General features: G+C 40.5%; 1 protein-coding gene and 1 long non-coding RNA gene across 2 annotated transcripts; both read right to left on the bottom strand.

Moving 5' to 3' along the window:
- Nucleotides 1-2,475: 2,475 nt before the first annotated feature.
- Nucleotides 2,476-5,201, bottom strand: LOC127532192 (uncharacterized). Its single transcript, XR_007939588.1, has 3 exons — nt 5,179-5,201; nt 4,970-5,008; nt 2,476-2,837 (listed from the first exon to the last, which is right to left on the bottom strand). It is a non-coding gene; the product is annotated as an uncharacterized LOC127532192 (long non-coding RNA).
- Nucleotides 5,202-10,654: 5,453 nt separating this feature from the next.
- LOC127531920 (uncharacterized) lies at nt 10,655-23,752 on the bottom strand. The gene is made up of 9 exons (XM_051942342.1): nt 21,672-23,752; nt 16,290-16,404; nt 16,037-16,173; nt 15,865-15,932; nt 14,463-14,900; nt 12,671-14,285; nt 12,289-12,552; nt 11,618-12,052; nt 10,655-10,847 (listed from the first exon to the last, which is right to left on the bottom strand). Exons 4-9 carry the CDS (start codon nt 15,866-15,868, stop codon nt 10,655-10,657), a joined length of 2,949 nt encoding a protein of 982 aa, XP_051798302.1. The 5' UTR covers nt 15,869-15,932; nt 16,037-16,173; nt 16,290-16,404; nt 21,672-23,752.
- Nucleotides 23,753-24,599: the final 847 nt, after the last annotated feature.

Genomic DNA, 24,599 nt, shown 5'->3' with positions numbered 1-24,599 from the left:
AGTCTCATAGTCCTTCACATGGGAGACAGATCCAGCAGGAAATCACTCTGATATTGAAAATCTTCATCATCATCATCATCATCCATGTATTCTAAAGGAAATCCTTTATATCTGCACACTGATGATAACTGCTCCAGTATCTTCTCTCCTGTCTGCTGTTCTCTCTCTGCTGCTTTACAGAACAGATTCACAAACATCCTGGTTGTTTCATCGAGAGGTAACTTCTTCTGAACTCTGTAAAATGAAGAGAAAAACATGTTTTAATGATTTCATCTCAGTCATAGAAATACAATTCCACATGAGGAATGATTCCTGTTTCATCAGTGCAGTAACAGATGCTTTACAGGTTACACATTTCATCTTCAAACTCTTAAAATAGTCACAAACCCAATAACTTTACATGTCAGAGTTTTTCATTGTCTGTGTTGTGTTTCTGTTCAGATAAATCAAATCTTTTCTGAGATAAATGCTTTAGTTTAATAATGGACCGTCGATCCATTTTCAGCAGGTTTTTTTCTGCATAATGAAATTTCAGGTTGTTTGAACAACAATATCCCAGAAACTATTCAAGATAAAAACCTGAACATTTCTCTCCTTTTCTCATCATGTCAATAATTCAGAATTGATAAGATTGGACAAGTAGATCTAATAGTCTCTGATTACAAGTGGCACAAAACATTTTAAAAAATTGAAGCCATCATGAAAAGTTCCATCTCTGAACTCACATTAACAAATAAAATATTGATGCAAAACTCAACCAGTGATATTTTCTGAACCACATGTAGCTGAATGTCACAATAATACACACAGAACACCAAGAACACTTTGAATATAAAATACTTGGTCACAAAAATGGAAAGAAATGTATTTCCATTGAACTTTCAGAACTGAGCAGCTTTGACAACTTGAAACACAAAAACTGAAAATAGTAAATACTGATCCAAGTCAAACAGAGTTCTGCAGTTTATAAACTCTTCTCCAAATATAACACAGAAAATATATGTATATATTTAATAAGGGCATATTTGTCATCTTCAGACCCACTTTGCAGACATAAATGTAGCTTTGGAGGAGACTTGTCATGTAGTTTGGTGTCATTTCTTTAGGAATTATCACTGCATCAGATTATGAGGATGACAGCAGCAGAATAGAACCAAATCCACTCATCTGTTGGATAGTGGGATGTTTCTAGTGGGACATTTTCATACCTGGACATATATTTAATGCTAATCTCATCCACTAATGTGACCAACACTTCACTGCTAAATTTATCATCATGAAGGAAAGTGTTTGATAGGAACAAAATGGATCCTCTGCTTTGTGTTCCACTGAGAATAAACTTCAAGACCAAAGTCACAGCTGGACTCTGACAAAGTTCAAGTGTGACAACATGAATATTTAGAGTGACTGATGAAGAGTTTACCTTCAAGCATCTCTGCAATAAGTAGGAGGACAATACACTGAGGTGATTTTGTGGAGACTGAAAATGATGTCAGATGCTTTTATTCAAAAAGAATTTGTCTTATTTATTTATAAAGAAGCATTTTGAAACTCCACAACTCTGTTCTACTTGGATCATTTTTGTTTTTGTGGTAAAAATTGTCACATCTGCTCTATCAGTGATGAAAGATAAAAGAAAATAACTTGTTCATTTTGTGATCAAGTATTTCAAATTAAAAGTATTCTGTGTTTAGTTTTGTATTATTGTGACATTCAGCTACATGTGGTTCAGAAAATATGAGTTGACTTCTGCATTATCAGAATTTAAGCTCAAAGATGAAACATTTCATGATGACTTTAACTTTATTCATATTTCAACTCACTCAAAATGAGAAACTATTTCATTACTTTTCCAATATTCCAGATTCTGAATCAATGACATGACAAGAAATAAAACTGAACATTTCTGGAAGCCTCAAATTTCACTGAGTGAAAAAATTCTGCTGAAAGATGGTCAACAGGACATTTTTAAACAACTTTGATCGCAGAAGATATTTGATACATAAACCTAAAATTTCACACATTCCATTTTACAAATTTAAATTCAATAATAATTTGTTTTATCTAAATGGAGATATTTAATCAGAAGACCTCTGATGATTTGAGATGGAAGAACCCTCTAGAAACTGATATAAATGACTTCACTTTATATCCTGTTGGCTTGTTTCATCTATAATACAGCCAGTTTCATAAACTGATCATACATGTAGAGAAATCTCAGACTCAAAGACAAAAAGTAACTAAAACACTAAATAAATACAGTGGTGGAAAGAGAACAATGTTTCCCTCTGAAATGAGCAGAGATGAAATAGAACTGAAATATGACCCCATGTGGATAAAGTCAGAATGTAGAAATATAAAAGTGATGACAAAGAAATATGACTGAAATGTTTCAATCAGTACAATGACATCAGAATTCATGGATTTCTCCTTGTATAGACTGAATGGTGTAAAGTAGAATTCATTTACCTGAGCTGTGAGATATAAGGCAGACACTGCAGGAAACTCCTCACTTCACTCTCTTCATGTGACCAGCCTGTCAGATCACTTCTTTCTTCTCTGATTGGAGTTTCAGCACTTCCAGGAGGATGGAGGTCTTTCTCTCTGAGAGGTTTATGGACCAGACTGCAGGACCAGACTGGAAAACTGACTGTAATGATGGAAGGACTCTCAGACCTGTTTCAGCCACATAAGAGTACAGGTCCAGCAGGAAATCACACCATTGTTGTTTTAGAGGGAATGTTTTGTATCTGCACACTGATGATAACAGCTCCAGTATCTTCTCTCCTGTCTGCTGTTCTCTCTCTGCTGCTGCACAGAACAGATTCCCGAAGAACCTGATTTCCTCAGAAGGTTCTGATAACTGTGGCACGAAACTGAAATTACAAAGATTAAAAAAATATACCCATTTAATCAAAGTGAAATTTTCTGTATACTGTAGCATGAAGTTAACTTTTATACTTAAAAAGGAGAAACACTTGATTTAGACAAGGACTTTACATGAATGCAGAAGTTATATACACTGCTCAAAAAAAAATTAAAGGAACACTTATTAATCTAAGTATTGCATCAAGTCAGTGAAACATGTGGGATACTGATTTGGTCAAGTAAGTAACAGGAGGTTTTTAGTCAGTTTCAGCAGCTTTGGTGTTCATAAAATTAACAACAGGTGCACTAGAGGGGTAACAATGAGACAACCCCCAAAACAGGAATGAGTTTACAGGTGAAGGCCACTGACGTATTTTTCCTTCCCAATATTGTCTGACTGTTTTTCACTAGTTTTGCATTTGGCTAGGGTAAGTGTCAATTCTGGTAGCATGAGGCGATACCTGGACCCTACAGAGGTTGCACAGGCAGTCCAACTCCTCCACGATGGCACATCAGTGTGTGCCATTGCCAGAAGGTTTGCTGTGTCTCCCAGCACATTCTCAACAGCATGGAGGAGATTCCAGGAGACAGGCAGTTAGTCTAAGAGAGCTGGACAGGACTGTAGAAGGTCCTCACCCATCAGCAGGACAGGTATCTGCTCCTTTGTGCAAGGAGGAACAGGATGAGCACTGCAATAGCTCTAAATGACATCCAGCAGACCACTGGTGTGAATGTCTCTGACCAAACAATCAGAAAGAGATGCAATGAGAGTGGTCGGAGGCCACGCATCCTCCAGTGGGCCCTGTGCTCATGATCGGCACCGTGGAGCTCGGCTGGCATTTGCCATAGAACGCAGGAATTGGCAGGTCCACCGCTGGTGCCTGTGCTTCACAGATGAGAGCAGGTTCACCCTGAGCACATGTGACAGACATGAAAGGTCTGGAGAAGCCGTGGAGAATGTTATGCTGCTGTAACATTGTCAGCATGACCAGTTGGTGGCGGGTCAGTGATGGTGTGGGGAGCATATCCATGGAAGGATGCACAGACCTCTACGACTGACAATAGCATTCTGACTGCCATTAGCTATCAGGATGAAATCCTTTGACCCATTGTCAGACCCTACATTGGTCAGTGTCTGGATTCCTTCTGGTGCATGACAATGCCCAGTCTTATGTGGTAAGAGAACTCATGCAGTTCCTTGGAGGATGAAGGAACTGATACCATTAGCTGGCCCCCATGCTCACCTGACCTGATCCAATAGAACACCTTTGGAACATTATGTTTGTTCCATCAGACACACCAGGTTGCTCCTCAGACTGTCCAGGAGCTCAGTGATGCCCTGGTCCAGTTCTGGGAGGAGATCATCCCAGGACACCATCCATCGTCTCATTCAGAGCTTGTCCCGCCATCGTCAGGCTGCATACAAGCACATGGAGGCCATACAAACTACTCAATATCATTTTGAGTTGCTGCAAGAAATTTCAGAAAGATGGACTAGCCTGCCACATCAGTTTTTCACTTTGATTTGGGGGTCTTGAATTTAGCCCTCCTGGGGGTGATAATTTTCACTCCATCAAACAATGTGGCATCTTTCATTCCTAACACATTATCCAGTCCATATCAATGAAAATATCCAGTTTGTTTTCCCCACATTGAAATAATGATGTGTTTTCAAAGTGTTCCTTAATTTTTTGAGCAGTGTATAAATAAAAAAAACAATAATTATTTACCTGAGCTGCTGAGATATAAGGCAGACACTGCAGGAAACTCCTCCACTTCACTCTCTTCATGTGAGCAGCCTGTCAGAATGACTTGTTTCTTCTCTGATTGGGTTTCAGCACTTCCAGAATGATGGAGGTCTTTCTCTCTGAGAGGTCTATGAACCAGACTGCAGGAGTTGACTGGAAAAACTGACTGGAATGATGGAAATACAATTGTTCGTGTTTTAATTCCGTAAGTGTACAGGTCCAGTACGAAATCACACCACAGCTCCTTAAATGGGGAAGTTTGTATCTGCCACACTGATGATAACAGCTCCAGTATCTCTCTCCTGTCTGCTGTTCTCTCTCTGCTGCTGCCACAGAACAGATTCCCGAAGAACCTGATTTCCTCGGAAGGTTCTGATAACTGTGGCACGAAACTGAATTATAAGGATTAAAATGTTGAATCTACACATTTAATCAAAATGAAATTTTCTTTAAATTCTCGCATCAAATTTCCTTTGATACTTAAATGTCAAAGGAGAAACACTTGAATTAGATAAGACAGCTTCTAGTGAACACGGAACTCATGAAAACAACAATAATTTACCTGAGCTGTGAGATATAAGGCAGGACACTGCAGGAAACTCCTCACTTCACTCTCTTCATGTGACCAGCCTGTCAGCTCCACTTGTTTTTTCTCTGATTGGAGTTTCAGCACTTCCAGGAGGATGGATGTCTTTCTCTCTGAGAGATCTATGAACCAGACTGCAGGAGTTGACTGGAAAACCGACTGTAATGATGGAAGGACTCGCGAACCTGTTTTAGTCTCATAAGAGTACAGGTCCAGGAGGAAATCACACCATATCTCAGGAAGAGGGAATGCTTTGTATGTGCACACTGATGATAACAGCTCCAGCATCTTCTCTCCTGTCTCCTGTTCTCTCTCTACTGCTGCACACAACAGATTCCTGAAGAACATGGTTTCTTCTGAAGGTTCTGATAACTGCGGCATGACACTGAAATTATAATAATTACAAAACACATGACATGTTAATTTGATCAAATACAAGAAAAACTTTCTCAACTCTCATATGAAATTGTTGCCGCTATTTCATCCTCCACGCAGAATCAGCCAGCATAAATTCTCATGAAAATATCACAGGAATATTCAAAACAGTTTTATAAGAGAAATTTATTAATTTCTTATTGCATGAAGTAGATTGTGTAAAGTAGAATTCATTTACCTGAGCTGTGAGATATTAAGGCAGACACTGCAGGAAACTCCTCACTTCACTCTCTTCATGTGAGCAGCCTGTCAGAATGACTTCTTTCTTCTCTGATTGGAGTTTCAGCGCTTCCAGAATGATGGAGGTCTTTCTCTCTGAGAGGTCTATGAACCAGACTGCAGGAGTTGACTGGAAAACTGACTGGAATGATGGAAATATAATTGTTCGTGTTTTATTCCGTAAGTGCACAGGTCCAGTACGAAATCACACCACAGCTCCTTAAATGGGGAAGTTTTGTATCTGCACACTGATGATAACAGCTCCGATATCTTCTCTCCTGTCTGCTGTTCTCTCTCTGCTGCTACACAGAACAGATTCCCCAAGAACCTGATTTCCTCAGAAGGTTCTGATAACTGTGGCATGAAACTGAAATTATAAGGATTAAAATTGTTGAATCTACACATTTAATCAAAATGAAATTTTCTTTAAACTGTAACATCAAATTTCCTTTAATACATAAATGTCAAAGGAGAAACACTTGAATTAGATAAGACAGCTTCCAGTGAACACGGAAATCATGGAAACAATAATAATTTACCTGAGCTGTGAGATATAAGGCAGACACTGCAGGAAACTCCTCACTTCACTCTCTTCATGTGACCAGCCTGTCAGCTTCACTTGTTTCTTCTCTGATTGGAGTTTCAGCACTTCCAGGAGGATGGAGGTCTTTCTCTCTGAGAGGTTTATGGACCAGACTGCAGGAGTTGACTGGAAAACTGACTGTAATGATGGAGGAGGACCTAAGCCCATTTTAGTCTTATAAGAGTACAGGTCCAGCAGGAAATCACACCATTTCTGGTTGAGAGGGAATGTTTCAAAAGTGCACAGAGATGGAAGCAGGTCCAGTATCTTTCCTCCTGTCTGCTGGTCTGTTTCCGCTGCTGCACAGAACAGATTCCCCAAGAATCTGGTTTCTTCTGAAGGTCTTGATAGCTGAGGCTGGTAACTGAAATCATAACAAGTGGCACAGTAGTTATGCATATTTTTGATCAAAAAGAAATTAACGCTAACTTGCCAACTTAGTTTCAGGAGCACGGCCATGCACCTCAACCACATGCCTAATTACCTGACAGGCAGACACCTCTGCCTCCACAATCCAAACCACAACAGCAGACTGAGTAGTAAAGCACCTCAGTACAAGATCCATGCCCAATTTACCACTCTCCAGAATCAACCAAATGCGAGTTCATACTTGCTCCCCCAATATCCCTCCTTCATCTCATTCATCCAACCAGTGGCTCATTGTCATCCTTGCTCTAACCCTTTATCATTTGTCATCCCTCCAGCATTGTTCCATTATCCCTCTTCCCCATCTTCCCTTTCCTCCTCCATCTCTTCATCATTTTCTTCAACCCTCCACTATTTCTTCATCATTCCTCCCTCATGGCCATCATTCATCACTCCTTAATCTCTGCCATCCCTTCCCCACCATCCGTCCATCATCCCATGCCATTCCTCTGGCATCTCGTCGTCATTTCTCCAACCCTTGTCATCTCTTCATCTCTCTGCCTTTCTTTGTCATCCTTCCTCCATCTCCTTATCCTTCTCATCTCTTCGTCATCCCTCCTCTATCCTGAGACCGTATCTTTGTCATCTCTTGAGTCTTCTTCCACCATCTTCTTATTCCTCCTCCATCACTATCATCCCCTCTCCATCAATCCTCCTCAATCCTTTTCATTCCTTCTTCAGTCCTCATTATCTCCTTCAACCCTCCAACATCTTTTCATCGTTGCTCCTCTATTTTTTGATCATCTTCTTTAAAGCCCCACCATCACTCATCATCCCTCCCTCATCTTCATCACCCCACCTTATCTCCATCATCTCTTCCTTTTCTGTAACATCCTTCCCTCAGCTTCATCATCCCTCCTCTTTACATCCTATCATTCTTATTTCATGCCCATCATCCCTCCCTCATCTCAATGGCTGGAATGTCTCTGTAAGCAAAAATAAAAGCAAAGGCGGACCATAAGAAGTGCATAGAGTCTCACCTGTCCAGCAACAACACACGTGCGGTGTGGCAGGGCATTTATGACATCATAAACTCCAGGGGCGGCACTACGACAACAGAAGACCTGAGTGCATCACTGGCTGAGGAGCTAAACAGCTTTTTTGCTTGCTTTGAATCATCACAACAGCAACACTCAGCAGCCCCTGACCTACCTCCACCCCACCCAGTTCCTGCACCACTATACTCACTGTCAGCGAGCATGAAGTCAGACGGGTGCTCCTGGCAGTGAACCCTAAGAAGGCTGCTGGCCCTGATGGTGTTCCTGGTAAAGTGCTCAAGGTGTGTGCCCTCCAGCTCACCCACATCTTCACCAGAATCTTCAACCTCTCCCTGGCCCAGGCAGTCATTCCGCCCTGTTTGAAAACCGCCACAATCATCCCAGTACCTAAGAAGTCTCCCACCACGAGCCCAAACGATTATCATCCTGTGGCCCTCACTCCGATAATCATGAAGTGCTTCGAGAGACTGGTCCTCCAGCACATCAAGGACCATCTCCCCCCAGACTTCGACACCTACCAGTTTGCATATCGTGCAAACAGATCCACTGAGGATGCCATCGCTGTAGCTCTACACTCCGCGCTGTCACATCTGGAGCAGCAGCAGAGCTATGTCCGAATGCTCTTCGTGGATTTCAGCTCTGCCTTCAATACAATCATTCCGGACATTCTCATCACCAAAATGGACACTCTCGGCCTCCCCCTCTCACATGTGCCTGGATAAAGGACTTCCTCACCAACCGGCCCCAGGCTGTGAGACTCGGCCCCACCTGTCCTCCACGCAGACACTGAGCACCGGCTCCCCACAAGGCTGTGTGCTGAGCCCCCTCCTGTACTGCCTCTACACCCATGACTGTCGTCCGGCCCACAACAGCAACCTCATCGTGAAGTTTGCTGACGACACAACAGTTGTCGGACTCATCTCAGGAGAAGACGAGACAGCCTACAGAGGGGAGGTCCTGAAGTTGGCAGCTTGGTGTTCAGAAAACAACCTTGCTCTGAACACCAAGAAAACAAAGGAGATCATTGTCAACTTTAGGAAGCTCGGCACCGACCTAGCTCCCCTCTACATCAACGGTGAGCGTGTGGAGAGGGTCCACACCTTCCGGTTCCTGGGCGTCCTCATCTCCTCCGACATCTCCTGGACGGACAACACCACGGCAATCATTAAGAAGGCGCAGCAGCGGCTACACCTCCTGAGGGTTCTCAAGAAACAACTTGGACCCCACCCTGCTGACGACCTTCTATCGCTCGTCCATTGAGAGCCTGCTGACTTACTGCATCACAGTGTGGTACGGCAGCTGCACCATGGCAGACAGGAAGGGGCTTCAGAGGATTGTTAAGACAGCACAGAAAATCATCGGCTGCCCCCTCCCCTCCCTGATGGACATTTACACCTCCCGCTGCCTTAAAAGGGCAGGAAACATCATCAAGGACAACTTCCACCCTGGTTCCGATCTGTTTGTCCTGTTGCCCTCAGGAAGCCGCTACAGGTGCATAAGAACCAAAACAAACAGACTCAAAAACAGTTTCTTTCCAAAAGCCATCACCACTCTGAATTCAAACATGCACTGACAATCCAACCCCCCCCCCCCCCCCCAAGACTACCTCAAAACCGTCTACTGTGCAATACGGACTATTCTAATGTGCAATATCACACTGACCATGCACTTTTTATTCTTTTTAACTGTTTTAACTTATCCTTTTTTGTGATTTTTATTACATGTATCTTGCACTGATGGAGATGCTCGAAATCTCATTGTACTTGTGTATAGTGACAATAAAAGGCATTCTATTCTATTCTATTTTTTTACCATCTCTTCATCCCTTCTTGTTCCTTCCTCCATCCCTCCATTGTCTTCTCACCATCTCTCCTCCATCTCCCATCATCTCTCCTTCATCCCTCCTCAAGTCCTCCTTTATTATCATCCCTTCATCATCCCTCCATCAGAAGAATGTTCTAGGCCTTTTGACCTTCAGTCCACTTCCATCTTGATGAACTATAAGCAATCAAAATAGCGACAACTCTCTGGGGATCTCAACAAGAAGTTCATACTTATCTGCTATTCTGGGAGCAATATCCACAACATCCAGGACAGGCAACTCAACCAAAAAATTCAAGCTCTTGGCCACTGGCCATCTCTGACATGTTGTTCATACACCTGCAACAATGCCAATGACCTTGGTCAAGTCCACCTTCAACTGAATGTCATGATCACAAACTTGGGAAGGTCCATTGCAGTCTTTAGTGAAGAGTGTCACCCGAGACGGAACCTCCACATTCAGCTGCCTTTCACTCAAGCTTTGAACATCATGGTATCCCAGATCAGCCAACCAGCCAACCAGAAAACATTCACATCCATCCTCATCCTTACATCCTATAGTCTTCCACATCATCCAACACTACCGTTCCTCACTAAAGCTACCAACTCGCTTTGTTGTGGCATGGTCCTTGCTAGTGCATTAAACCTTATTTATACATGTCAGTATGAAATTTGCTACATTTCAATCTGTATGTGGAAACACTCAAATGAGATAGCAGAAATCAGAAATCGTTAAAGAGATAATCCATTCACCTGAGCTGTGAGATATAAGGCAGACACTGCAGGAAACTCCTCATTTCACTCTCTTCATGTGACCAGCCTGTCAGCTCCACTGGTTTCTTCTCTGATTGGAGTTTCAGCACTTCCAGGAGGATGGAGGTCTTTCTCTCTGAGAGGTCCATGGACCAGACTGCAGGACCAGACTGGAAAACTGACTGTAATGATGGAAGGACTCTGAAACCTGTTTCAGTCACATACGAGTACAGGTCCAGGAGGAAATCACACCATTTCTGTTTGAGAGGGAATGTTTGTATGTGCAGACTGATGATAACAGCTCCAGTATCTTCTCTCGTTTCTGCTGCTTCCTCTCTGCAGCTGCTGCACAGAACAGCATCTCCAAGAATCTGGGTTCTTCTTGAGGTTCTGGTAACTGAGGCACGAAACTGAAATCATGTAATTAAAATACTGTTATTTTCCATTAAAAAGAATTGAATCTTTTCTATAATTTCTGGTATGAAATTTGTTATATTTTAATCTCTACTAAGAACCTCTCAAACAGGGCAGAAAAAACATAAATCATGAAAAACATTATGACTCATTCACCTGAGCTGTGAGATATAAGGCAGACACTGCAGGAAACTCCTCACTTCACTCTCTTCATGTGACCAGCCTGTCAGCTCCACTGGTTTCTTCTCTGATTGGAGTTTCAGCACTTCCAGGAGGATGGAGGTCTTTCTCTCTGAGAGGTCTATGGACCAGACTGCAGGAGTTGACTGGAAAACTGACTGTAATGATGGAAGCACTCTTGAACTTGTTTTAGCCTCATAAGAGTACAGGTCCAGGAGGAAATCACACCATTTTTGTTTTAGAGAAAATGTTTTGTATGTGCACACTGATAACAGCTCCAGTATCTTCTCTCCTGTTTGCTCTTCTCTCTCTGCTGCTGCACAGAACAGATTCCCCAAGAACCTGATTTCTTCTGAAGTTTCTGATAACAGTGGCACAACACTAAAAGCATAAAGAAAAAAAAGAATATTTTGTAACCCTTTGATGCACAGAATGGGTCAGGAGATACCCATTTTTCATTGGATTTAGGTCATTTTTGACCCATGTTGTGCATCAAAGAATCAATCAAAAGGACAAACCCCAAGACAAACTGAAAAGAGAAAGGCAGTTTCTTGTGAAAATAGAAATCATGAAAAAGATCATTTACCTGAGCTGTGAGATATAAGGCAGACACTGCAGGAAACTCCTCACTTCACTCTCTTCATGTGACCAGCCTGTCAGCTCCACTGGTTTCTTCTCTGATTGGAGTTTCAGCACTTCCAGGAGGATGGAGGTCTTTCTCTCTGAGAGGTCTATGGACCACACTGAAGGAGATGACTGGAAAAGCAGCCTCAGTTTTGGAAGGATACTCAAAAATCCTTCATTCCTAACATGTTGGTACAGATCGAGATAGAGGTTACTTAAGTCACTTTGATGAGGGAACAATGAGAGGAGCATATTCACTGCATTTGGGAAGCTTTGCTCATTGTGAAGTGCTGCCTTCAGGCATAAATCCAGTAACAGTCTCCTTTGTTGCCTCTCCAGTGTCCCATGGAATTGCTCATGGTTCCACAAACCTGGACTTCTGGTGGTCATCCTAAAGCTGCATAAAAATACAAAGTTTATTAAGTTCATTAGCAACACAATTGAACACTCATCACAGAACAACAATTTTTTCTAAGCTCACACCTTTAACCCACAGGATTCAGTCATCCTATTAATAGCACCATTGTTGTGATGGGATTTGTGTGAGCATAACTCTAGACAGAAGGACTTACATTTTAACATTGACAGATTGGTTAAATTATGTGGAATCAAAGTTTGACTAAAACTACATACCTGAGTGAGCTGACGTATGGCAAAGCCTCTATTAAGGACTCACACAGACTCTGGCAGACAAGAGTTTCTCTGTCCCAGTAGAGGCAGACATTGACATTTGTTGTCATCCTCTTCATGACTTCCACAGCTCTTTCAAACAGCTGTTTTTTACCCTCCACTGGAAGGTGCAGCTGATTTTCAATGAGGCTAAGTAAGCTGACAAAGTCCATCTGTTCTTCACTGAGAAGGAAAATCTTCCACAGCTGCTGTGGCAAAGGGTCACACCTGTAGTTTAAAGAATAACCTCATGATCAAACAAATCCGCAGTAGAATATCATTCTCATTATACTGTATTTTGCAGCCTGAGCAGTAATATGACACTAAAACACACTCTCACTCATACCATTGGATATTTTGAAGGCATCCAAACAGTTGTCTCATTCCTCGCTCTGATATCGTGACATCATCAAGGTTCAACCATATTTTCCGTCCCTTCGACTGATTGACCACATAGGCCACAGCACAGCAGAGGTAAGGATCAAGACTCTCTCCACAGAGGTCAAGACGGTAGTCCAGTTTGTCTAGAAGGTAGATGCATGCCTCTGGACTCTGGGACTCATACAAGCACTGACATAAGAACAACGTGTCGACATCAAGCCCACTGTCTTCGGTGTCAACCACATCTGGGACAAATGTGGTTATGAGCTCCTTGAAGAACCAGTCAGATGTACTGTTGAGCTCCTCAACTGGAACCAGACACTTCATCCAACTTGGGCTCTTCTTGTTCAACAGTCGACACATGAAAGGGATCAAATGTTTCATGTGTTTCTTGTCCTCAGTGAGGCTCTGCTGAAAAACATTCCTGATTTTATCAGGATTCTTTAAGAGCCACATGGCTGCAAAAAACTCCTGCAGTGTGTAATGGAGGAATACGTGTCTAGTTTCTGTTTCAGTTCGGCTGACTTTGATAAAAAGTGGTTTCAGGAAGGAAAGGACACAGCTGTCTTTACAGGGCACTTCATTCAGGTTCACAGTTTTTCCCTGAGTTGCATTGAAAGCTATTTCAGCCAAAAACAATATTTCCTCTCTCTTGGTTTTGATGAAGGTGTTTAGATCTTCTGTTTTGTTGCTGTTTACCTGAAGGCAGTAACGAACAATGTCAATGTAGATTTCTGTTATAGTGCATGGCTGTGGAGAGTGTTCTGATGAAGAGCAGGCAGCCACCATCAGAGCATACATTGGTACATGGCAAAGAGTCAGCAACTCCAATCTGCTCAAAACCTTCTGTGCATCGCAGAGTGTTGCAGATAAGTAGGACTTTATGGTCTGCTCACTAAATCCTTTCACCTCCACTCTGAGACAGTCCCCAGAGAAGAAGTCTTTCTCGTCATCTGGTCTGCATGTTATGATGATCTTTGCATCAGGTAGTAGTTCTTTCTCTACAAGGTCCTCCACCACTGATGGAGACAGATCTGTGATGCCATCAAAAATGATGGTAACATTGTCAGAGTTACTCTTTATATCCTGTAAAACCTCATCCATGCCTACATCTGGTTCACTGAACTTATTAAAAAGAAATTCCTTCAGGGTCATAGCGGGTGTGGTTTGGGACATTTTCCTCATGTCAAAGTAGAACATGTAATCTAACTCCTTCTTGTCCTTTTCTGCCCACAGTCTCAACATTTCACGAACGACTGCCGTCTTTCCAATTCCAGGCTTCCCGACCAAGAGGATGTCTTCCTGTGTTTTCAGAAGGTCAGTGGGGGAAATTTCTGGTTTGTCCTCAGGGATGTATGTCCTCAGTTTCTTAGGTCGACTCATCTTACTTTTCTTTCTCTTCCATTTCTTGATTTTAGATGGAGATGGGCTTTTCTGTGTATCCAATACAAGTGAGGTGTATGACAGATCAGGCCTCCTTTTGTCTTCAAACAGTTTTTTACTTGGATTCCAAAACTCTTTAGATAATTTCTGTGCTTTCAACTTCAACTTTTTCTGATATCTGTGGCACGGTCTTGGTCCTAAAATAAAATAACAGTAAGAAAATAAACGTAATATGACAAAACCACAGTTTTCTCCTGAACTCTTGTTAAATTTCAAATATTTATACACAGACACAATAAAATGCATTATGTAGAATTGCTAAATTTAGTAATAAGAAATGTGACACATTTGAAGCAGAATTTTCTTCACAATACCTTGCAGGTAGTCCACATCCATTTGCGTTTCTTCCTTGAAAGAAAAGCAGCTGATCCAGTGGTGAAGGTCAAACTTCTGGGTTCCAGTGGAAGTTCCAGTGTTTTTCTCAGGGAGAGGAGGCGGCCTCTCTAAAGTCCTCTTCCTCGTCACGTCAATAATTCTGAGTAACTCGTAGCAGGCTGCTTCCCCCTTTTTTATGACCTTGTCCAGGATTTTTCTGGTTCTATCGAAGTCATCACGCTCTGTCTGTATTTTGCTGACCTCCTCATCACTGAGAACTCCTTTCTGATACAAGTTCTCCAGAATCACAGAGAGATTCTGTAATTCTCCCACAAGGCGCCCTCTGGCTCTACTGACATAATTTAAGGCAGACTGTGATGTACAAGCCATGTTTCCAGACTCCTGTGAGTTCTGCACACAGACCAAACGCCAATGACCTGCAGAACAAGACACCAGATTAACAAATGTTCAATAACTACTCTGCCTGTGATGTATCAGATGTTACTCAGGAACTTAGATGAAGCAATATTTGCAGTTCAACATCAACTCTAATGGTGTATCTCAGTTAAAAGTAGGCGAGTACTGATGTGTTATTTTTTAAGCCAGTTTTGATCAAGATTTTGAGTAATCAATCAAACTGATAATCTATATTAGGAAACAATACACATTGGCAGTAAAAATGAAAACCTTTTTCAAATTTGGAATAACACAAATTTCAAGGCAAACCTTCACTGAAACGTCTTTGTCTAATTATGTTCTACATACGTCTGATTAATGGGCCAGGCCAATAACCAGTCCATAACTAATTCAATGATAGATATCCATGTCCTACTGAAGAATATGCTACCAAAATGGGAAGGTAGGGATCCAAACACTAATCCTGTCTGTAAACACAGGTAAAACACCTGGTTAAATCTGTGGCTTCTGAGGAAGTTTAAAAGTTGTAAACCCACCAGGATTGTCACTTTGAGGCTGAGTGCTGAAACACACTATTCACCACACCAAAGACTCTAACAGCTCCAAGTAAAGTTAATACTGAACATCTCTGAACTGTTAAGTCTCACATAGTAATGCTCTACAGGTCTGACCAATAAACTGTAGTTTGCTGTGGACGTGTTAATATGCATTTGATAATGTGTACATTTTGTTCACATCAATGAATCATGTTCAAATCATGTTTACTTTTCTTATTATTCATCTGCAGTGTTTAATTCATTTGTGAATATTGTGAAACAGAAAATTGGCATGTTATTGTGTGGAATGTGTTCTAAACATAGATTCATGGTTTTATTGTCAAACTAAAATGTTTGAAGACATCAAAACAAATTTACCACATTTGTAAGAACACCATCACACACAGCTCCGTGCAGACTGCTCAGTAAATCAGAGAGAAACACTTACACATCAGCCTCAAAGTCTCCTGTGATGACAAACTATCAGCTGCTCAGCATCTTTAGAATGAGATTTTCCTTATAAGACAAAAACAAGAAAAATATCACAGTAAAAAACTGTAAGACAATAATAATAATAATGTCGGAATAGCTTTGATCTATGATTGGTTAATGTCACACACCATCACACCTGCTCCTCTCTGCACTGGGACCAGGAGGCCACATGAGCCGAGTGAGATTCTCTTCATTTTCTGTGGGATGAAAATAAACCGCCTCACAAAGAATTGTTGGATAGCAAGTGACATGAGACTGAGGCCACCTGTAAAATATATAAAGGGTCACGATTCCAAAAAAACATTAAATTTCATGCTAATCTAGTTATTTGCTGAAACACAGACAAATAAAGCTGTTGACAGAAAGTTTGTCTGAGCTCACCTGAAGGTACCTGCAGGGTTTATGACTCTAAAACAGCATTTTGGATCCAGCCATGGTTCAGTATGAAACTTTCACAACTGTGATGTGGAAATTTGAAACCTCCAGTCTGCACACACTGAGAATAGATTTCACAGTAAAGTAGAATAGATCCTCTGTCCAGCAGTGAAACTTTTGAAATGAAAAATATTTACATATTTAACAAATGTAATGTTTCATTTCCACAAGAGGAGGTGATGGATCTTCAAGAACTTCTAACAAGGCAGCTTAACACTTTTGTGGAAAAACATCAAATCCAAATGATGACAGAATCCTAACATTTTTATGTGACTTTAAGCATTTTGGGAGGTGACTTTTAGGCTTTCTGAGCAGCAGTGACAAATCTGTAGGCTTCTATTTCGTCCCCGTCGAGTTTCAGGGGAAGTGTGAGATTGAGATCTAGTCAAGGCTGAAAAGCGTTTTCACCTTCTCTGAAAATTTTAAAACACACACATGATTTATATTGTGATTAAGTTCTTATTGTCCCTAAAAGACACGACAACTGAAAATCAACCAACATACAAGAGAGTTCCTTTAAGCTACAAGCAAATACAGTCTCTGGGACCAACCAAACTAAAGATGATTTTAAGCAGAATTAGAGCATGTATGAACTCTTTTTACAGACTTTTTATGCAATCATAAGTAAGGACAGAAAAAAATAATAATCTAGTTTTGTTTGTATGCATCAGTTTATTTCTCTTGAGGGAAAGAAAGCAAAACATGTTAAACAGAAAAAAACAAGATAACTACTACTGGACCATTAGCTTCACTTGTTAGCTTTAGCTGTAGGTAACAAAGTTTCGTACACCGGTCTCATAAAAAAAAAACATGTAAAAGAGGAAAATTAAAGTCAATTCCCAATGGATTATTGGCTTATAAATTATATTCATTTGTTAGTTAAAACCTGTTGAAAGCAGTTGGCTAGAAAGGAAAATATGTCAAAAAGAACTGTATCATAAAAATCTTTATGATACTGTCTATGCTCCAAACAGATACTCTTGCTAGCACCGTTACAAAGTTAGCTAACTTAATGCTAATAAAAACAGCTTGAAAAAAGTCAAGACGCCGAAGTTACTCACACACTGCTGGTTTTGTCTTCGATGGGCGAAAACAAACAGTTCGGTAAAGTTGGAGAGACATTCACAGATCCAGACTTCTGGCATCAATAACTCATTAGATATACGTTGTCAAAACATAAACGAAGCCTCTTTCCCATTGTTGTAAGGTAGAGGTTGTGCTACAAGGCCAGTTTTATCAAAAGTCGCAACATTGGTGTCTATGCTCAGCCGGCCTTTCAGTAACTTCACTCTTCTACACGACAGTGTCATTAACATTACTGCCTGCCGTTGGCTCTTGTTTATCATGCTACAACACTTAGTTTTATATATATAATGGATAGAGGAAACAGACGAGGAAAATTGAAATGAAGCTTGTTCAAAGGCACAGAAACAAACAATAAATACAAGATTTAAACTATTGCAGTATAAATGGCTAATGAGAGTGTACATCACTCCTGCCATGCTCCACCATATGTCAGCATAAATCCCAGACACAGGACATGAGACCTGCTTAAAATATTGTATTTGTCTATCTGGCACTGTATTTAGTTACATTTACTTCTAGTGACTTGTATTTTACATGTTCCATTTTGATATTATGATTCTAATTACTGCCTTACCTAATTTATAATTCTTCATTTCTACATTGATTCATTATTTGCTTAACCGTTATTTATTTACTGATTTTTTTAAAAATTTATTGAATTTGCTTTTGTTACGGCTGTGCCTCTGTCCGCCTCCCCCTGTCTGGTAATTTGTATTTTTGTGTGCTGGGCTGCTGTCGCCCCGCCTCCTTGTCCGTCCCACCACACCTGCAACATCTGGAGCTGAGGTTGGATTGGAGCAGGGGAGGGACGACCGCTTCAATCGAGGGTCCAGCAGCTGTTAAAAGGCCTGTTGATGCCAGGCGTGAACTAACCGTGACGTCACCCGTTGGTTTCAACGCCGAGAAAATGAAGCCCGGATTTTGCTACTTCCTGGTCGCCGTTTTGGATTTTTTGGAGCCAGTGACGTAAAAAGCGTCATCAAACAGGCTGGACCGGAGAGCAACTAGGGGCAGGATTGGCTGAAGACTCTCTTATCCCGCCCACATTTTACCGCAGAGGCTTCTGTGGCTGTCTATCAAGTATAGCCACGCCCCCTGGCTCCGCCAACTTTAACGATTTATTTAAAATTCAGTATTGATTTATTTTAAGATCGGCCACCTGATCTCTCATTTTGACCATGAAAACTAACGGGGGAAAAAATCCTGAGCTGTAGAAAATCATTCTATCAAATTTTATTTTTTCCAAAAATGAATTGGGGTCTATGGAGAAAAAGCTTTTTGGAGCCAACCCTCGCGGACGGCGTGATATTGCAAGTTTTTGACTCTTCCGGGTTGGCTTCAATTCTGGAGCCAGATGCTACGTCCATCTTTATATACAGTCTATGGTTGATGCCAGCATTCGGTGGCAGTTCCTCAGGAAGGGATCTGTCCGTGTTGACTCTGTGAACTCGTCTGTGAGGCTGGAAGCTAGTCAGAAGTGTGAAGTTAAACCATATCTGAAACCTTTGCTAGCTTTAGTTAGGGGTGCTTTTGCCTTTGTATTTCTATTTGGAGCTTTTATTTGTGTCTGATGTATTTTTATTTTTCCCACAGTCTCGTGGAGTCTACTTCCAAGAGAAGGCCACTTTGGTTCGATTTGTTTCTTTAATTTCAGCAGCACCCATTTACTTTCAGATCCCTCACTTTGTCTGTTGAAACCTACCCTTATCAAGAATAAAACAGACTCGACTCTGGAAATTCATTGCTTTCATTTGCATTTGTTAAAATTCGGTTACACTAGACAGTGGGATTGTAACAGCTTTGTTTTATTATTATTTTCTTTTGTTTTGCTAAGAAATCATTGAATGATACAAAGAGTTAGAATGGTGCAGTGTGTGGGTGTTTGCACATATGTGTTCTCTTGTTAATTTACAAAATCTGATAATAAAGGTATTGTAGGAGAAAAAAAAATCACAATTTTAAGGTATTTTTAGAATAAAAAAAAGCAATAACTTCACTCTTATACACTGTAGTGTCACCAAATTCACTGGAGCCTTCAACTGGCTCCTGCTGGTCAGACTACAACTCTTGGTTTGATACTAAATATTTTTGCATAATTTAAAGGAATTTTTATTAGTAGTAAAAGTCAATAACTTCACTCTTATACACTGTAGAAAAAATAAACTCCATTCAATCATCAAAGAGGTCCTGCTGATCATACCTTCAGATTTTTACTTCCAAGTATTGTCTGTACAGTCCTTAACTTGGAAAATATCATTAGCAGTTTAACATTCTGGTTTAAATGAATCAATTAACGCTGCAGTCTTGTCAGAAGGTCTTTCTTCCCAATCGTCAGTACTTGAGGAGTCTAAACAGTTGAGTTTGGTATATTGGTGTTATCTGATATTCTCTTGGGTGAGGATTCGAAGTTCTGTTACTGTTGTCAACTGGCCATTCAATAAATAAATTGTCCAAGTAAAATCTGCAGTCAAGTGTCATTTGTTTACGTCACCATGACTCCTGGACAGCCTGCTGCTGCTGCTGAAAAAAATCCTAGTGGAAACACTGTATAGCACTACATACATCAAGAAAAGAGCCATCAAAGCTGATTTACTCATTAATCCTTCAAATTCACACACAACTGCACACACTGGACCTTATGCACAACTTCACATGGCGATAAACAACCCAAATAAAATAAAATTCTGTCACTTTTGGTTATCAATGTTCCACAATCAACCCAAAAAATGGATGATCACTTTTATGTTACAACAAAAAATATTTGAGATATGTAAACAATTTCAAAAATCCTTAAAATCATGAAAAACTGTTAAATATCAAATCAAGAGTTGTAGTTTGATCAGCAGGAGCCAACTGATGGTTGGACAGAGTGTAATTTTTCTACAGTACATAAGAGTGAAGTTACTGAATTTTATTACTAATAAAATGATAATAAAATAAGAAAAATTCCATAAATTTATGAAAAACAGTTAACCCTTTAAGCTTCAGTCAATTCCAGCCGTTTTCAGTACAAAAAAAATCGCTAATATTCTATTTTTAAATTAAAAAAATTACGAAAAATACGGGGAATATTGGACGGGCATCGCGAGGTGCATTTCCTTGAAAATGACCGATTTGGGGATTTTATACCAACTTCAGGACATGTTTTGGATAAAATAGTTTACTGGCTTGTGTCATCTGGATGTAAAAGGTTGGATTATGGCCGTTTTTTATGGAATCTTTTTTTGTGTGTGTAATAATAAACCCGGAAATGTGAGTCACGCTGTGTGCGTTGAAGCCGTGTATAGAGAACGGATGGATGAATATTTGTTTTTGTCGGACAAATGTGTTTTTCTCACCCGCTGTGGTAATCACATCTGAAAGTGGTTGATACCGGCGGATTCATGAGAATCTAAGCTTTCCATCGGTGTATAGTGTTTGTATAATCGTGTTTGCAGCCGTCGGACATTCCTGAAATTCCTATGCAAATTAGTAGGTGTACCGCCGGCGGTACACTGAAGCTTAAAGGGTTAATATCAAACCAAAGGCTGTAGTATGACCAGCAAATATGACCAGCAGGAGCTAACTGATGACTCCAGTGATTTTGGTGACTCTTCAGTACAGAAGAGTGAAGTTATTTAATTTTATTACTAATATAAATTCCTTAAAATTCAGATTTTTTACTGAGTATCAAACCAAGAGCTGTATTATGACCAGAAGGACCCAATTAATGTCTTCAGTAAATGTGGTGGCTCTACAGTGTATAAGAGTGAAGTTTTTGAATATTTGTGTCTCTCTTCGCTGTTGCAGCGGTTTGTAATTTGCAGACGGTCCCTGTTCACTCGTCACACCGCCGGCTGCTGATAGACGCCAATGTTATTTCTACAGCTTTAAAGACAGCGACTTTTGATAAAACTGGCCTTGTAGCACATTATCTAGCTTACAATGATTTGAAAGAGGCATCGTTTATGTTTTCACAACATATATCGTATTAATTATTGATGCCGGAAGTCCGAATCTGTGAATCTCTTTCTCACTTTACCGAACTCCATCAGGACGTCAGCACTGATTAAACTGACGCTTATTTGTGAACTACAGGCCGATTTAGAAATGATTCATCAACTGTTTTTGTGCTTAAAACTCCAGACTTCACTTCTGTATGAGGAACTAAAGGGTGTGGTTTCTTCCTCAGCTCGAGAAAATTAAACAAGTCAACATATTGTCCCTTTCAGAAAGTTTTCAGCTCTTCTTCCTGGATCTTACCTGCGTGTCGCTGCGTCCACTGCCTCCAGATGTCACAGAGGTTCTTCGGTGGGTTTCTCCCACATACAGACTGCGCTTTGTCCGTGTGTCTTTCCTTCTTCTTCTTCTTCTTCTTTTTGTTTTATGGCGGTTGGCAAAAAACTTTAGGTTGCATTTACCGCCACCTTCCGGTAAGGAGTGTGGGCCAGGAAGGCCCCAGCATTCAACATCTTCTTAAACTCTCCTAATTAACCCAGTGACACGAAGAAACGTCAGCAGCTCTTTATATACATCGAACGTAGAGTCACTCTGCAAAACAGTCCCCAAAGAAAAGATTAACCCTCTATTCTCCAGACGTCTACTTAAAACTCTTCTTTGCTGTTCATACTTCCTGCATCTCATCAAAACATGCTCAACTGTCTCATTCTCCTCACAATTTTCACACTGCCCCGTAGGATGCTTTCCAATCAGTTTCAGAGTACTATTCAATCGTGTATGTCCAAATCTCAATCTCGCTACTACATCTTCTTCCTTCCTTGCCAACAGACCCCCAACCCCTGGCCCCCTAATCTTCTTTTGAAATGAATAATAAAACCGTCCCTTTACCTCCTCATCCCAATCTCTCTGCCATTCACTCTCTAACTTCTTTTTAACTATGCTCTTAATTTCAGCCTTGCTGTACTTAACTTGAGAATCCACCATCTCTTTTCTTGCCCCTCTCTTTGCATAGGCATCTGCCAGCTCATTCCCTTCAACTCCTATGTGTGCTGGTACCCAAAGAAAAACTAATTGTTTTCCAGACACGTTTATTCGATAAACCACTTGTAATATATCGTATACTATATCTTGCCTCGACTCAGACCTCATATTTTGTATACTCATTAATGCACTACTGGAATCAGATGCTATAACTACTTGCATTGCTGCACTTTCTTCTACCCAGTGTAACGCAAACAAAATTGCCACTAACTCTCCCGTAAACACTGCTATATTATCATTTACTCTTCTAAAAACTCTAATATCAAGACTTGGAATAACAAAAGCAATCCCAACCCTCCCATCTTCTAACCTTGACGCATCTGTATATATTGATAGCCAGGAGGAAAACCTCTTCTCTATATATCCTGTTACACTACTACTACTACATTTCTTTCCCTGTAGCTCAAGATCTACATCAGGCCTTTTCAATATCCATGGGGGGACTACAGAGATCGGAACAGCAGGACTAACATCCATCTGTGCAATACCAAAGTCTCGAGCTTTTCGTCTACTTATCCACCCAAAACTGTTCAGCTGAGCTCGCTCCCCTTCTTGACAACTACATAACAGTTTTAAACCTGGATGATTACTTTTATGACCCCGAAGACCTGCCCAATATGACAACAGTAGCTGCAGTCTTCTATATTTTAGAGGCATCTCTCCTAACTCTACCTGAAGGGCAGACACTGGAGTTGACTTCATTGCTCCACAACAAATCCTCAGCGCCTGGCTCTGCACTACATCTAATTTCATTAAATTACTTTGTGCTGCCGAATTATATACTACACATCCAAAATCAATAACAGATCTGATTAATGCTGTGTACACTATTTTTAAGCATACTCGACTTGCTCCCCAGTCCCGCCCTCTAAGGCATCTCATCACATTCACTACCTTCTTACATCTCTCCTCAGTTTTCCGAATATGCAACCTCCAAGTCAGCCTGCTATCAAACCATAGTCCTAAATATTTAAACTCATTCACTCTTTCCAAGTTTTGCCCATATAATGTCAACTTAATATCATTGCTTACTCTCTTTCTAGTTAGAAACATGACCTTAGTTTTATCTACAGAAAATCTAAAACCCCACTTTAATGCCCAGCTTTCTACCTTATTGATACCTTGTTGTACTTTTTTAACTATATACTTGATGTTCCTACCTCTTTTCCACATTACACCATCATCAGCAAATAGTGACACTCCAACCGAGGACTCCACGTTACAAAAAATTTCATTAATCATAATAGAAAAAATTACTGGACTAACAATGCTACCCTGTGGTGTTCCATTTTCAACGACATACTCCGAACTAACATCCCCCCCAACCGTGTGTCTTTCCACGTGGTGACTGAAATTATTTCCTGGTCTGTGATATTTACATTACCTGCGTGTCTCTGAATGTTTGTAGGATCCTGTAATGTCCACCAGATGGCACCGTTGGTCCACAAACACCAGTTGAAGAACACTTCTGACGTTCATATGGAGTGAATCAATAATCAATAGATCACCTCTGCAAACATCAGTCTGAGACTGAACCCCTCTTGTTGGAACATGTCTGTGCTGCATCAAATACTAATGATCTAATACAAATTTTCACTTCTGTCCAAACTCATCACATTTAACAGCTTCTTACGTTTTCCTTTAACCACCTGAACATGCTTCTATCAGGAAGCTTCCAAAACATTCAAGTGTTTGCTCCAAATCTTCACTTTATTTAGTCTAAAATTAGACTGTGTTGTATTTGTTTGGGTCACTGAAAATCTCAAACCACTCCTTCACTTGTTCAGTTCCCTCTCACCTGTTAAATGTTAATATTTGTCTCTCTTCCAAACTGACAATAAATATTTTACTTGATCAAAATGTAAACAAAGATTATCAGCCACACAGTTCTTAGGGTTCTTTATATCGAATTAAATTCAGATATATGAAACTGAAATATACATAAATCTGAATGAATATGTGAATAAACTCAACCTATATTCAGAGCTGATATTTGTATGAAGTTTATTTCTGTTTAAAATTGTTCATCTTGTTAGTTCTTTTGGTCAGTTCACGTCTATTTCATCATTCTGTGACTCAGTGGCCATTTCTGTTTCAGTTTTCGTCTCTTCTTTTCTTCTGTTTTGCTCATTTTATCTCTCATTTTAGCAATTTTGCATCACTTTAAGGTTGGTTTTGTTCAATTTTGGT

The sequence above is a fragment of the Acanthochromis polyacanthus genome, chromosome 22 (genome assembly GCF_021347895.1).
Source record: "Acanthochromis polyacanthus isolate Apoly-LR-REF ecotype Palm Island chromosome 22, KAUST_Apoly_ChrSc, whole genome shotgun sequence".
NCBI lineage: Eukaryota > Metazoa > Chordata > Actinopteri > Pomacentridae > Acanthochromis > Acanthochromis polyacanthus.
Note: the sequence above shows the minus strand (reverse complement) of the source record. Positions and strands in the feature narration are given on the sequence as shown.